The 14,285-nt window shown below is 38.9% G+C and overlaps 1 protein-coding gene across 1 annotated transcript in view; it reads right to left on the bottom strand.

Moving 5' to 3' along the window:
- The window catches only part of gbe1b (glucan (1,4-alpha-), branching enzyme 1b), a 98,655-nt gene that overhangs the window by 28,152 nt on the left and 56,218 nt on the right, over window positions 1–14,285 (bottom strand). The window contains exon 13 of the mRNA XM_004560558.6: window positions 4,551–4,735. Within this exon, the coding sequence (XP_004560615.2) occupies window positions 4,551–4,735 (185 nt within the window). The remainder of the gene's footprint in view (window positions 1–4,550; window positions 4,736–14,285) is intronic.

Below are 14,285 nucleotides of genomic sequence, written 5' to 3'. Positions count from 1 at the left end.
TATATTAAGTCAGCTGCAGTCCAGCGCACCCAGCGCAGTTGGCAGAAAAATTGGATTTAACTTTGGATATGCCACAGGCAAACATTTTCCGTTTCCGGAGAGATAGGAGACATCGAAAATACATTTGAAGATGTAACCTGCTGCTGGAAAAGGCAAAAATAATGATTTGACTTTTGCCCCCAAGGTTTTCTATTGAAAACTATGTGAATGAATCACTGCCTCACGTCCAAACTGCTGATTCCAATGACCTTATTATTAGGAAAAAACTATGCAAAGTGCATTTTTTCTGATTTGCTGGATTTATAGACCATTTTTACGATTTCCATCAAAAACTGACTAAAGTTTCATTGCAAGCGATTAAAAGCATCTTGGGTATTTCTAATGGTTGGTGTCAGAGCTATAAATTATTTTTGCTTTATTTGCTAGTGAGTGCTGCTTTATCATAAAATACATTCAGAGCTGCACACCTCAAGGAAGAGGAGTTTTAGTTCAAGCCCAAAAACTTTGGCCTTTTAAAACTCACAGATGCACATCTTCAAAGACACATGCACAAATCTCACTTTTCAGCAAAGTCCCTGCATGTTTCCATTTCTGCTTAGTTCATTTACACCAGGGACAAAAAGGAGAACTGCTGACATATCAGCTTATGCTTCTTGTTTTAACTACAAAATGCCCTTGGATCCTTCCACTACAGTGAAATATTGAACTAACCGAGCTATAGAATTTTCCCCACTAAGAACAATTACCTTGGCAATGTCACTGATGAGCCATACAAAGGATTTCGCCTCATCTGGTTATTATAGCAGAATCTCTGAACACTTATTGGCCTTATCTGCGAGTGATGTTCTGATGTTCTTTTTGTGATATTGTTTCATTCTGTGAATAAGAATTTCTTGTCTCAGCTGTTTCTGTGTGCACAGACACTGGAACACAGGGTCAGCCACACAAACCACTAGAGCTGATTTATTATCTCTTGTCTGGTCTTCAGGGCACTTACTCAATATCTTATGAGTAGCTTAAGTTTTACATAATGCCTATATTGATTAACGCCTCTACTTAGAAACTTCTTTTTTTTTTAGAGATAATATCTGTGTGTACCATTTTATCCAAGTACTGACTAACTGATGTAATGCTACATGCTATTACAAGTAAAAGACAGGCATACATACATATGTATATAAGGCAGCATCCATGAAGGCATAGGGATGCATTCGTGCATAGAGTATTGGTTACTTTGAAGATTTTAATGCTATATTAATTAAATGTATTAATGTTAAACCACATGTTTATATTTTGGAGCAACATACGCTGCTTTTTCTACACAAGTACTTGCTTATTTCAGCAGGATAGTGCTAAACTGCATTTTGCATGCACTACAAAAGCACAGCTCCATATTAAGATCTGAAATTCATACCTGTCACTCAGTGACAAATATTTTGATATTATCCAGAGCCAACAAAGGATGCCTCAAATCTAATAATAAAAACTTTGAAAACAAGTGGTCTCCTCATATTTCGAACGGCTTCCTGTACAAGTAGTAAGAAAAGAAGACGTGATACAACACAGTGATAAACATGCCCCATTTCCCCATACTATTTTTAATGTATTTCTGGCATCAAATTCATGAGTATATATTGCTAAAAAAAAAGAACATTGTATTATTGAGAAATATAGGGCTTATATGGACTCAATGGTGGCCAATCTGAAAACAATGTCTCGTATATCTTCAAACGCATGATGTCTGCTGGTTTATTTGTTAGTACATATTCTGATTAGTTGATTTATAGACTTAGATTATAGCAGCAGAGACAGGCTATCATTTCTCACCAAATCTGTCAGTTTGCTGCCAGTGGACGTGTTTCGCAGTATCAGGATCACCCGTTTGATAAACCAGACTAAAACGGACAGTGAGGATTAAAAATTTGCTAACATCCTGCCCTCCGTTCAAGAGTTAAACAAATCCAAAATCAGATATCTGTAGAGTTTCTTTCTGCAACCTACAACTCAAGACATCATGTAAATACTGTATATACAGTAACCAGTTATCCATCCCTTATTTATTCCATAATGATTCTAGCAGTTTTGCACCATTGCATGTATAAATCTGGTAATATTCTGTATTGGTGTTGTTATATTCAATGTTTGTCCTTATTATGTTATGTGCATTGAGAGCAATGAAAAAGTCCAAGACATTTTTCCCCAAGATAATATTGCTATAGTATGTCTGTGAAGGTTCTCAGTCATCCAGGTCATCGTAGTCAAAGGAGCTTGCAAAGAAAAGCGTCTGGACTTCTTTAAGTTGCTTGAAGACGTTTCACCTCTCATCCGAGAAGCTTCTTCAGTTCTAAGGTCAAATGGTGGAGAGTCCCAGATATAAACCTAGTGGGAGTATCCCCCCACAGAGGGACCAAAGGACCCCCTGATGATCCTCTAATCGCCTGAGCCAAGGTGTGAAACTGGGTGTGGGTCCCAATCAGCCAGAGTTTCGGGTGTGTTCATTGTGAAACCTGGCCCCACCTTATCATGCGAATTCCTGAGATCAGATGGCCCAGGATGTGAGTGGGCGTTAAGGCGTCTGGGAAGGGATCTCAAAACTGGATTATAGATGGTAGAGAGTTGGTGTCGTAAACCACCGCCTCTGTTCAAAGAAGGTCGCTCACAGTGGACATAGATGGCTTCTTTCACTCCTCTTTCAAACCATCTGTCCTCTCTGTCCAAAATGTGAACATTGGCATCCTCGAAAGAGTGTCCTTTATCCTTAAGATGCAGATGGACAGCTGAGTTGTCCTGTGGAGGTGGCTCTTCTGTGTTGTGCCATGCGCTTGTGAAGTGGCTGTTTGGTCTCTTCAATGTAGAGGTCTGGGCATTCCTCGCTGCACTGTACAGCATACACCACATTGTTAAGTCTGTGTTTTGGAGTTTTGTCTTTCGGGTGAACCAGTTTTTGTCTGAGCGTGTTGGTGGGTCTGAAATAAACTGGGATGTCGTGCAGGGAGAAAACTCTCCTGAGTTTTTCTGATACACCGGCTACATAGGGGATGACAATGTTGTTGCGTCTGTCTTTCTTATCCTCCCTCGCTGGTGTCTGATCTTCTTTTCTGTGCCTCTTTGCTGACTTTAAGAACGCCCGTTTAGGATAGCCGCACGTTTTGAGTGCTTCCTTTACATGTGTGTGTTCCTTCTTTTTTCCTTCAGGCTTAGAGGGAACATGTTCTGCCCGGTGGTGTAGGGTCCTAATTACTTCAAGTTTGTGTTCCAGAGGGTGATGGGAGTCGAACAGGACCTTAGAACTGAAGAAGCTTCTCGGATGAGAGGTGAAACGTCTTCAAGTAACTTAAAGAAGTCCAGACGCTTTTCTTTGCAAGCTCCTTTGATTGCTATAGTATGTTGAGACACTCAAATGACTATTTAAAGATCAGATGAAAGCCAGATTGTTCCTTAGTGTTCTTGACATAAATACATCTCAACAACCTTTCAGATATTTGTTTGGCAACAAAACGCACAAAGTGAAAGTCTAATCACATATACATGCTCTTTGACCCTCCATAAGACACATACTGCTAAATCTGGCTGTAGAGCACAGCACAACTGCTATTACAGAACATCATTTATGTTCGAGATGTCTTAAGTGTACATTATATAGCTGTGACCTACTGTATGATTTTACATTAAATGCACAGAACCAAGAAAAACAGCACTCACAGTATGCCGCAGGTCAGCTCTCGTGCCAAATGTATTCACTTTCCCTGCCAGTAGCATCATTTACGATCAGCATTCCTTCTCATTTACCCAGCAGGCAGCACACAAATCAGTAAGGCTGTGCTTTTCCTTTGCCTTACCTCCAAAGCTCTGTCTCTCATCTACTTCTAAAGGATGTAGGAACCTCCAGTAACTCAGAACACACTTTTGACTGATAGGCCAATATGCAGAAATTATCCGTGTGAACCAGGCATGTCTCTAATTATGCCCTCTGATATTTTTTTCTACTCTGCTGCATTTGTATGTCTGTCGAGCAGCACTCCGCAGGACAGAGTGTAACATAGCAAGGTGAAGTAGCTTTAATCTGGGGACTGATTCCCAGGGATGTGAGGGAAGGTATTTTTGAATCAATTACACACACTCACTTCTAATCCCTGTCAATTTAGCCAAAGTCTCCATTTGCATTATCCCATTACTTTGCTACCAGCACCTCAAGAGAAAAAAAACACATTTTTTTTCCTTCTCCCAGAGGCTTCAAACGCAGGCAAAGACACAAGCTTCAGGAAATCTATTACTGTTCAACCTGACAGCAGCCAGAAAAACAAGACATTTACAAAATGAACTCTAATGTGTGCAGGGAAACTTTACAGGTATGTGAAGATAGTGAGCTGAGACTACATTTAATCTTGAAGAAAATAAACCTTTATCAGACTTATAAACAGCTGGTTGAGAAACGACGGGCTATTATTGTATATGTGTTTGAAAAGTTGCTGCAGCGATTTCTTTTTTTTGCCGTTTCATCACATTGCGTGCATAAAGCCTACTGTACAGTCAACGTGTGACGTTCTTACAGGTGGAGCTGCCAGCCAGCCGTACTTGTCTTCAGTACGGTTCATGTCCCGGTCAAAGGCATAGAGCTGACAGTAGCGCAGGTGATCCATATCTACCAGGTTAAACTGCCGCCGGGCATAGTGGTAACTCTGATTGTTGCCCTCTCTGGGGAAATCCAACCACTCAGGATGGCCAAACTCATTTCCTGCAACACAGAAAGTTTTATTAAAAAAGGTACATAATGAACGGAAAGGCACAGTCTTTGAATCAAAAGACCCTATTATACTGTCCTATATAAGGTGCATTTAGGGTTTTGTGCAATTTTTAACAAGATAGAAAAATAAAAAGATAGAGATCACACTTTTTTCATAACCTGACCAGAAGATACTTACTTTCCTGTTTTAAAGAGAGCTAAATTTCACCAAGTGACAATCATCTTATAACCCAAGAATCTGCCCCAAATCCAGTAGCTTTCATTTGAGCTTCGCCCTTTCAATTTGTGCAAAATGAATTCACCAGGATACATTTTCATCATTAGAATTTAAATCTCAGTTCTTCATAACAACATGAATGTTTCAACTTGGTGTTAGAACCAATACCAAGAGCTATTCAACTCGCACACAAATGAGACTATAATAAACAGATTCATCACTCGCTCATCGCTGTTTAATTCGTGTTTGTGAAAACAATATCTAAATTACTGTCTTATTCTGCCACCTTTCAAATGCCTGTTTGTTCATTTCATCTTTTCCTCATCTTTCACTTAATTAGGAGAAACAAGCTGGAATCTTCGGACTGCGTGCATTTAGCAAAACAGAACACACTCGGTGGAACTTTTCTGATAACAGACCTGATGCTACTATCAAGACACGCCAGAAAGGAGATGAGATAATGAATCCGTCACTGGGTGTCATGACAACATCATAAAACAACAGCCAGGATAATTGAATTCCTGGCAGTAAAAGAAAGACAAACCAGAGACTGAAGATGATGGCAACAAAAATAAATAAATAAAAACGAATAAATAAGGGGGGGGGGGGGGGGGGGGGGAACCCTGAGTGATGGGATGAAGTGGAACAGACAGGGACTGACAGCAGATTTTAATGAAATACATTATGTAGGTGTTAAAGTAGTAGCAAACAATAAGACATGAACTGCCAACAGAACAAGCACACTGCAGCACTTGCCTAGGAATTAGGGCAGCAGAGAGAGAGAGAGAGAGCGAGAGAAAGTGAGAGAGAAAGTGAGAGAGTGCTTTTTCTTCTGACATCTGCATGAATAACAAGCCTCCCACACAAGTGAACTTGAAATGTTAAGGAGAGAATTACACCTCAGCACCACCAGTCAAAAACAGACTTTCTTCCCTGCACTCAACCAAGAGGATTGTGTACACTACTTTATTGAATTGTACTAATATTTCATATATTAAAAGCACAAAACCTATACTTCATTTAGTTGGAGATTAGTGAGAAAGTCAAACATTGCGCACTGCATGGATTTGACTTTAAGTGTTTATTGTGCAAAAAGTGCACAAACCAAAGTTGAAACCTTTTATTTCCCACATGTTAATGCTGAATACTGTAATGAAAATGGTGACTACATTTTTAGTATTCAATGAGATTTAGTTACTGCTAATTGTTTTAATTCATTTATTTTTCTCAGTATTATTGTACAGGGTGTGTATCAAAACTTTTAATTTTACACCAGTTGACCAGTCCATTTTTCAGATCTCATGGTCACAAATTACAATAGTAAGTAGGTGGAACATATAACACTATAAGGGTGCAGAAGTGCTAGTTAATTTTGTGGCAAACAAGTATAGTGTGCCACCTTGGACACCAAGGTCCTGTAAACTTCTTCAGAGATTTTGGTCCATATTGACATGCTGATATTCTCATAGTCACTGCAGGCTGACCATTTGTACATTCTTGATTATGCAAATTTCCAATTCTACAAAGATCCTCTATTGGATTTAGTTCTGATAACTGTGGAGGCCATTTGAGTAGAGGCTGTGCTGTTTAAATAATGTTCAGTTAGTACTAAGGGACCCAAAGGAAAATATAGAAAATATCCACCACAGGCAGCTTAAACTCTTTTTGGACACCAAACTCTGACCCTGCTATCCAAATGTTACAGCAGAAACTGACTCATCAGACCAGGAAACATTGTTTCAGTCTTTTGTTGTCCAATTTTTGCTCAGCCAGTGTGAGTTGTAGCCTAAGTTCCATGTTCTTAGCTCACAGGAATGACACCTGCTGTGGTCTTCTGCTGTTGTAGCCCATCAGCTCTGACTTCACGTGTTGTGCATTCAGAGATAGCTTGAGTGTATGGCCCAGAGAACTGAAACTCACTGGATACTTTCTCTTTTTTGGACCACTCTCTGCAAACACTAGAGATAGTTGTGTGTGAAAATCCCAAGAGAGCAGTCGTTTCTGAAATAATCAGATCACCTCATTCAATACCACATTTTCTTTCAAATTGTGATGCTTGGTTTGAACTTCACAAGGTCATTGTAATACTCACACCCCTAAATACATTGAGTTTCTACCATGTGATTGGTTGATTACAGTAGATATCTGTGTTAATGAGCAGCTTTGTGAGGATCTATTCTGTACCTCATTAGGTGGCCAGAAATTGTATACAGGTGATGGCTTAGTTTCTTTTGGTGTTGATCTTGATTCTGTTTACTGATTAATTAACAGATCCTGCATTGTAGATCTACTGAGATAGGTTTCTCCACTGTTTGAAACGCCACCCCTGTTTTCACAAACTGAAATTTGCCTACACTGTGTGAGCTATAGACTATAAAACCCTTCTGGAAGGCCATGATGTTGATATCATCTGACTTTGTTTACTCATGTTCATTGCTGATATTGATAATGTCAGTCTTGTTCCAGTCTTGTCCTTACATCACTGGGAATTTTGTATGTGGGTGCGAAAAGTTCCCGAGTGCTCTGAAGTTTAAGAGAATAAACAGCAAAATTTATCCTTGCCACCTTCTTGAGTTTATTTATAACACACCTGAAGCCAGTTTTCATCAGCCTGTGAGCTAAAGAAATCTAGGACTGTGTGAAGGCACTAATACAGGAAGTAAAGGCTCTCCTCTGGACATCATCTTTGGGTTTTTTTTCCTCCTGTCTGTTTTATCAAGACAGCTGGGCAATTCCTCCACTGATGTTACAGCTGCTGTAGGCTATGTCTTGGCCCTGGCCACAGGTGGCAATGGATATGTCAGTTGGCATTAACTGCCCCTAAGCAAAAGGACAAGTTCTTCTGAGTGTTCTTCCTCCACTAGGGAGGCTACCTAAAATGCCAATCTCCCCAGTGATCAGGTGTCGTATGAGTCTTAGGGAAGAAATTGACAGTTTTAAGACCATTCTTAATGCATCAACACAATCGTTTTTCTTTGCTCAATAGTTACACGCCATACGTTTCAAAAACAAACAAAAACAAACCAAAGACACTAACGAGCATTTAACTGAAAGGCTCGGACTAAGTGATGCAAAATGATATAATGCTTTTTGGAAGTGCTCCCACGCAGTAATTTCCACTACAGGATTATTGCTGTGCTGCTAGAAGGCTCGAAGATCACGGTCATTTACTATTGAGTCCTTCCCTTGTCCCTTATTCTTACTCTTTTGATGATATTATGTACTACTGATCATAAGACATCCCAACATATTTGCAGTTTTATGCAAGAGATGTTATTCTTTTCCCATTTGTGGCATTCAGTATGTTGTATTTTCACTATTTGAGTAATTGAAAGATTACAATACACATGAAGATATAGTGCTATCCCCATGCTTTGTAAGTGGAGTCGTTTTAAATAAGCATATTAATGCATTTTCAGTGTAAAGAATGTATGACTTGTATACCGAGAACTGGAATAACATAAAAAAAAATAATTACATTGTAACTGAGCTGACAATGTAAACTATGGAAGAGAAGACTGTGCGGAATGAAATATATCATTCCCTCATGAAAAGATACATATTTTATTGTACAAATATCATCACAGTAAGCATATAGTAATCTCTGAGCCAATACATGTAAAAAGGCACAAAGCAATACTCTCAAATGTTTTAAACCCCTCAAGGAACTCCTTCGTCAGAAAGAAAGAAAGAAAAAAAAAATCTAAATTTAGATGTTATTTCACTGTCAAACGTCAATATTTTATGTCTGATGCATAATGTACTATTTTGCTGTATCCACCCTCAGCCTGGCTCGTCAACATCTACAGCACTTTTGAGTTCCTACATGTCCCACAATGATTTTCAACACGCCCAAGGGAAATGGCTCTGTGTTGCAGTATGTTGCATACAGTATGGGTAGGTGTTGGGAGTGAAAGCACCAAAAGAATCATTGTACATTTTTCTGGTGTAGAAAGGGAGAGGAATGGATCAATGCAGTGGCATGCAATGCACAGTTCAGACTGCAAAAAGCCAAAGAACCTGTTGTAATTCATATACCACTGAGAACACATCCACAAAGATACAAGCTACAAATGCTTTACACAGGTATTCCACCATGGGCAATGTGTATCACAGTCACAGTTCAAAGCCAGTTTTGAGTATGTAGTGCACTCACGGTTGCGAAATTATTATCAAAGACCATGCATTATTGAGGGTCCTCCATAAAACATTAGGGCCCTGCAGGCCAAGGCAGAGACACTGGTAGCTCTACTGCACCTTTACAGACTATTTCTAAATGTGACGTTTTTAGCTTCGTGTCAAGACACTAAACCATAAAAAAATAAATAAAATATTGACATTTTGCAATACATTGCGATTAAAATGAAAGAAAGGAGGAAAAAAGGATTCTAAAGGCATTAACGGCCTCTAAAGCATGATCTCTACTGTCATTTTTGTATTGTAAAGAAACCTCAGTGGCTTTTATTCATTATATAGCACCAATGCAGGTTTACGCAGGATGAAAGTAACAAATATTGATTTTTTGGTAACACCATTATAATTAAAAACAACAACAAAAACTAGCTCATGGCGGAATATCTGTACACAAGATATCCACGTCTCTTAAAGGAAACATCAAAGAATGCAGTGTGCCATAGATAGCCATCTGAAAAAAGGTTTCTGTATATGTACATGTAAATAGAACAGCTAATGTCATCATATACGATATACTGTATGCACAGGCCAAAATGCATAAATGAAACAATTTTAGTATTGTACTATTTGCTGTTTAGGGAAATGACGACTCAATCAAACTGAAATATGAATAATTTCCCCAATTTCAGTCTGAAATGTTGCACATAACTTGACGGTTTTCCAATAGTTTTTCGATGTTTACTGACTCACAAACAATGTGAGTCAGTAAATACGATGTTGAAGTTAATGCAAAAAATATATATTTGGTTTTCGCATTATCAGCAAAGATGTACCATACAGTACATGATGCACAACAGATCACCAAAACTGTGAAATGAATGATAACTTTGTGTGTACACCTCTTGGTCTGCTTATAAGAAATAACAGTGAACTCTAAATGGAATAGAACCCAAAGGAAACAATGGATTAAATTTCTGTTTCAGACAGAAAGAACTTAACCATAGCTCTCAGGACTCATTCTCATCCCTGGGGTATAATACCAAGGTGACTTAATCTCTATACCCTGTCTAATGCCTAAACCTGATAAGCGAGTCAATGTGAAAGTAAAAAGCAAGTAAAAATAAAGCATATAAAGCCCCAAACACGAAGGTCCCAATAGGAAGGGGACCACAGTCAATTGCAACTTAGACCACTGACACCACTTTTCCACCCTTCTAACTTAGGTATCTTAAATAGCACCGTTATCGCTAAGCAGCCAATACTGCTGATGCATCAAGGCACCAACGCCAAAGGACACCTTGCGCGTAATGGGGAGACGCAGGAGGCATCTGGCAAGATGGCATTATATTACATGCTGGGATGAGAAAGCATTAGTGAAAGCACAAGTGGAAAAAAATAATTTAAAGAAGCGCTTACACCAGGCTGCACTTGCAATATTTCAGCATCATGTGACTTAATTTATTGCCACAAACTGCACAAATACAACATACAACAGAAATCTTCCCAGAAATGCATAATATTTTACTAACTTTGAGAAAATGTTTCGGTATGAATTGCTTTTTATTTATAAGCCAGCAGCATTAAGCTTTTCTTTGTCATACTTTTTTCCTCTGGCAGCGTGGGTGCCATATGGAAGCAGCGAGGGCACGTTCAAACACCTGCATGCACAAAACACCAGGGTTAGAGAAAGAGGGAAAAAAAACGTGATCTGCCTGCTAAGCTCTGTCCTAGACAGCAAAAGCCGGGATACTGGCTGGTGCTTTGATAAAAACTCTTGAAAGAGCTACATTCATTAACGGGATAAGTGCACATGCCTCTTTTGCCTATTTACTTTCAGTTTTCCAGTGTTATTATTTTATAAAGTCTAGTGGAGATGATTGGTTTCCTGGAGAAATTGATTCAGTAACCTGTGGAAGCTTTTGACTCTTCTTTGATTTCAGCTTTAAAGAAACACATTAGACACACCTCCATTAGGTAATAATTTTTCTCTCTTCTACGATAACACGGCAAAGTTCCTCCCATATGCCCGCATTAATCACCATGATAATCACCTTCCTCTACCTCCTCACAGCTGAAATAAACCAGATAGCACATTCTGTTCAAGGATGAAATATGATGGATTCTCACCCTAATAAGCCACAATGTAGCTTGCCATCACTAGTGTGTGAATGTGTGTGTGAATGGGTGGATGACTGGATGTGTAAAGCGCTTTGGGGTACTTAGGGACTAGTAAAGCGCTATACAAATACATGCCATTTACCATTTAATACACAGATAAACAAAATCCTAATAACGTATGAAAGGCACGCTGTCTCATATAAAATATGGAGACGTGTTTTAGTATTATATAGATGGATTACCTACAAGGATAATACCACAAAGCAAATCTAGATTTGTTGGGTAAACTTCGCAATACCCTTTAATACTCTGAAAAATATAGAAAGCTGGTTCAGTGTTCCACAACTGGGACAATAACTGTATTGGTCCTGCTGCATGCAAGGTTCAACTAATGGATAGACTCTACTTTCCGGTACCCTGCCGTAGACCATCCCAGGGAGGCTAAAGAGTGGGATACAACTAAATTTGGAACATACCGTCCAGCCCTCTTTCTTGAAAAGGAAAATTGCCACCCCAGTCGGCCAATCCAGAGATACTAATCCTAATTTCCATGCAATGTCACAGAGGCATGTCAAACAAGACAGCCCTATAACACCTAGAGGTTTGAGTAGTTGCCAAGTAATCCCTTTTGTCCGCAGACTATGCTTGACCTGAAGATGGCACAGCACAGAAGTAGTCTTTCCACCACCCCACTACACCCTCAGTTGAAGTCAACAACACCATCTCATCCGCTTTCTTCATGGTTTCCCAGAACTGAATTCCCACACCCAACTCCAGAACCACAAGCCATCCAAGCTTCACAGGACTCCTCCTGCAGCCTGCTGGCTCCCTTTACCTCTGGTTTCCACCTGGCTCTGGCTCAGTTGCCACCACGTCAGGTGCCAATCATCTTACGCCCATAACTGTTTGGGTGTGCCATCAATGCTGACATCCTCCCCCGCCATCTGATGCAACTCACCATAAGGTAATGAGCAGAGATAGGGAGTAACGCCTTACAAGTAATGGGTTACTGTAATCTGATTACTTTTTTCAAGTAATGAGTAAAGTAAGGGATAACTATTGCAAAAAAGTAATAGATTAGAAAAAGTAATAGAAAAATACATTTAAGAGCGACAGGACTTAGTGGCGCAGAGTCTTTGATTTTATTTATTTTCTGCTGTGTTTTACTTGCATTTATTTGAAAGAGTGAGTGTAAAAACAAAAAATGTTATTTTATATGCTGGAATATGCAGAAAATAGGTTTAAATGTTAAACAAATTTCTTCAAGTCAAAGTCTGTTGCATATAATTACATTTTTGCTTGATGCAGTGTCCATAAAGTTAAAAGATTAAAACTAATAAAACAAGTTTTAAAAAGAGACTTTTTCATTTGATTGCAATTTATATGATGGATTATGCAGAGAAAGTAGAATTGGTCTCAAAGGTCTATTGCTTTATTACCTATTCAGGTTGTGTATCGTGTTTTTAAAAAGTAACTAAGAAACTACTTACTTTTGAAATAAGTAGTTACTTAGTTATCAGTAAAGTAGCGGAATTACTTTTTGAAGAAGTAATAAGTAATTTGTTACTAATGACTTTTTTCAAGTAACTTAACCAACACTGGTAACGAGCACATAAGTGCTCTGTTCCTGTCTTCCCCAGTGTCATTTATATGTATTTTTCTGTTACAACACTTGCATGGTTGAAGGGTGTTTCTCCTGTTTCTTCTTGACCATTACATTTTTCATTTATTAGATATTATAAATGCTAATGGCAATAGATAGACTTTACTAGATGCAGCTGGAATAAGCTTCAGTCTCATGCAACCCTGAATGGGATAAGTGGGTTGATGGAAATTTATAAATATCTAATACTTAAATATTTTTATATTATAACCTTTAAATGTTTTAAGAAAAGGTATATGTAAGCAGTTGTACTAAGGCAAGACTTTATACACATACTTAATGCTGGAACAGTGTCAGAAAGCTCATGGAGGCCCTAACAATGATATGATTAATTGAGGACAACTATGTTTACACAAGGTTATGTCTCAGGCAGCTTTTCAGGTGGCACGTTCCATTACTCCTCTACACAGCTCTGCATCAGATAAGGGCTTGACAGTGACACAGTCCCCTCAGTAATTAGCAGCCCAAGAAGCAGCCAAGGATCAATCTGTTTTCCATTGGAGGGATTCTGGCAAAGTAAGATCAATGAGTGAATCAGAAGAGATCAGAAGGCGAGTCACAGAAGGTTTTAGATGCAGTACAATAAAATAAATAAATAAAACAAAGCTAGACATGATGCAATGATTATTTGCACCTGCTAGATTGATTTCTTGTTACTGTGTTAATATGCACTCCTGCTCCAAGTTTGCACATTAAATAAGCTTTACTGGTCCAACAGCAGGGATGGGACTGGCACATTCATCCCGAACCACAGGCCTCAAAGCACATTTAGCTCTCAGTGGGATTATGTATTTGAAATGTATGAGGAGAAAGAGCTGGTTTTCAATTCATTGTCCAAGGCTGCAGTATAATAGTTGCCTGTTGCATTGTAGCTCTCTATGAATGCAAAGTGCTCGGAGAAGTTTTAGCTCAATAATTTAGACTGTAAATCTGCAAGGTTATCTTAAGTCTCTGTGAGCACTGAAAGTCAGGAAGTTAGAGCACTTCCATTTTGTCCCTGCTGATGTAATGATAAAACCACTGAAGCGTTTCATTACTGCCACGCCACTTGGTGCTTTAATGTCACTCACGCTCCAACATCCTTTACAGTATCCGTCTCTGAGCCCCTCAAATGCGGATGCTCCCTTTGTCCTCTTGCTGTGTAGTGTTTGCTTTTGGTCATGAGTAAATAAATGGGTTTTTCTAGTCTAGGCACTTCAAATTGATTTGCTTGCTCAAACAATTTGCTCTTGCTCAGCACTGGCTAAATGACTCTGCCATCATTGATCCATTGACACGGTGTGTCATCTCAGATTTACTTGATATTTTTTGTCCCGAGCATTTTCTACCACTCGTCTACTGGTCTGAACTTGGAAAAGTTCGTAATAATCAACTTCAGCGTCTTGTGTTTTTGTAGACTTTCATGTTTC

The sequence above is a fragment of the Maylandia zebra genome, linkage group LG14 (genome assembly GCF_041146795.1).
Source record: "Maylandia zebra isolate NMK-2024a linkage group LG14, Mzebra_GT3a, whole genome shotgun sequence".
Lineage (NCBI taxonomy): Eukaryota > Metazoa > Chordata > Actinopteri > Cichliformes > Cichlidae > Maylandia > Maylandia zebra.
The sequence above is the reverse complement of the archived record's forward strand: the minus strand, read 5'-3'. Positions and strand labels throughout refer to the sequence as shown.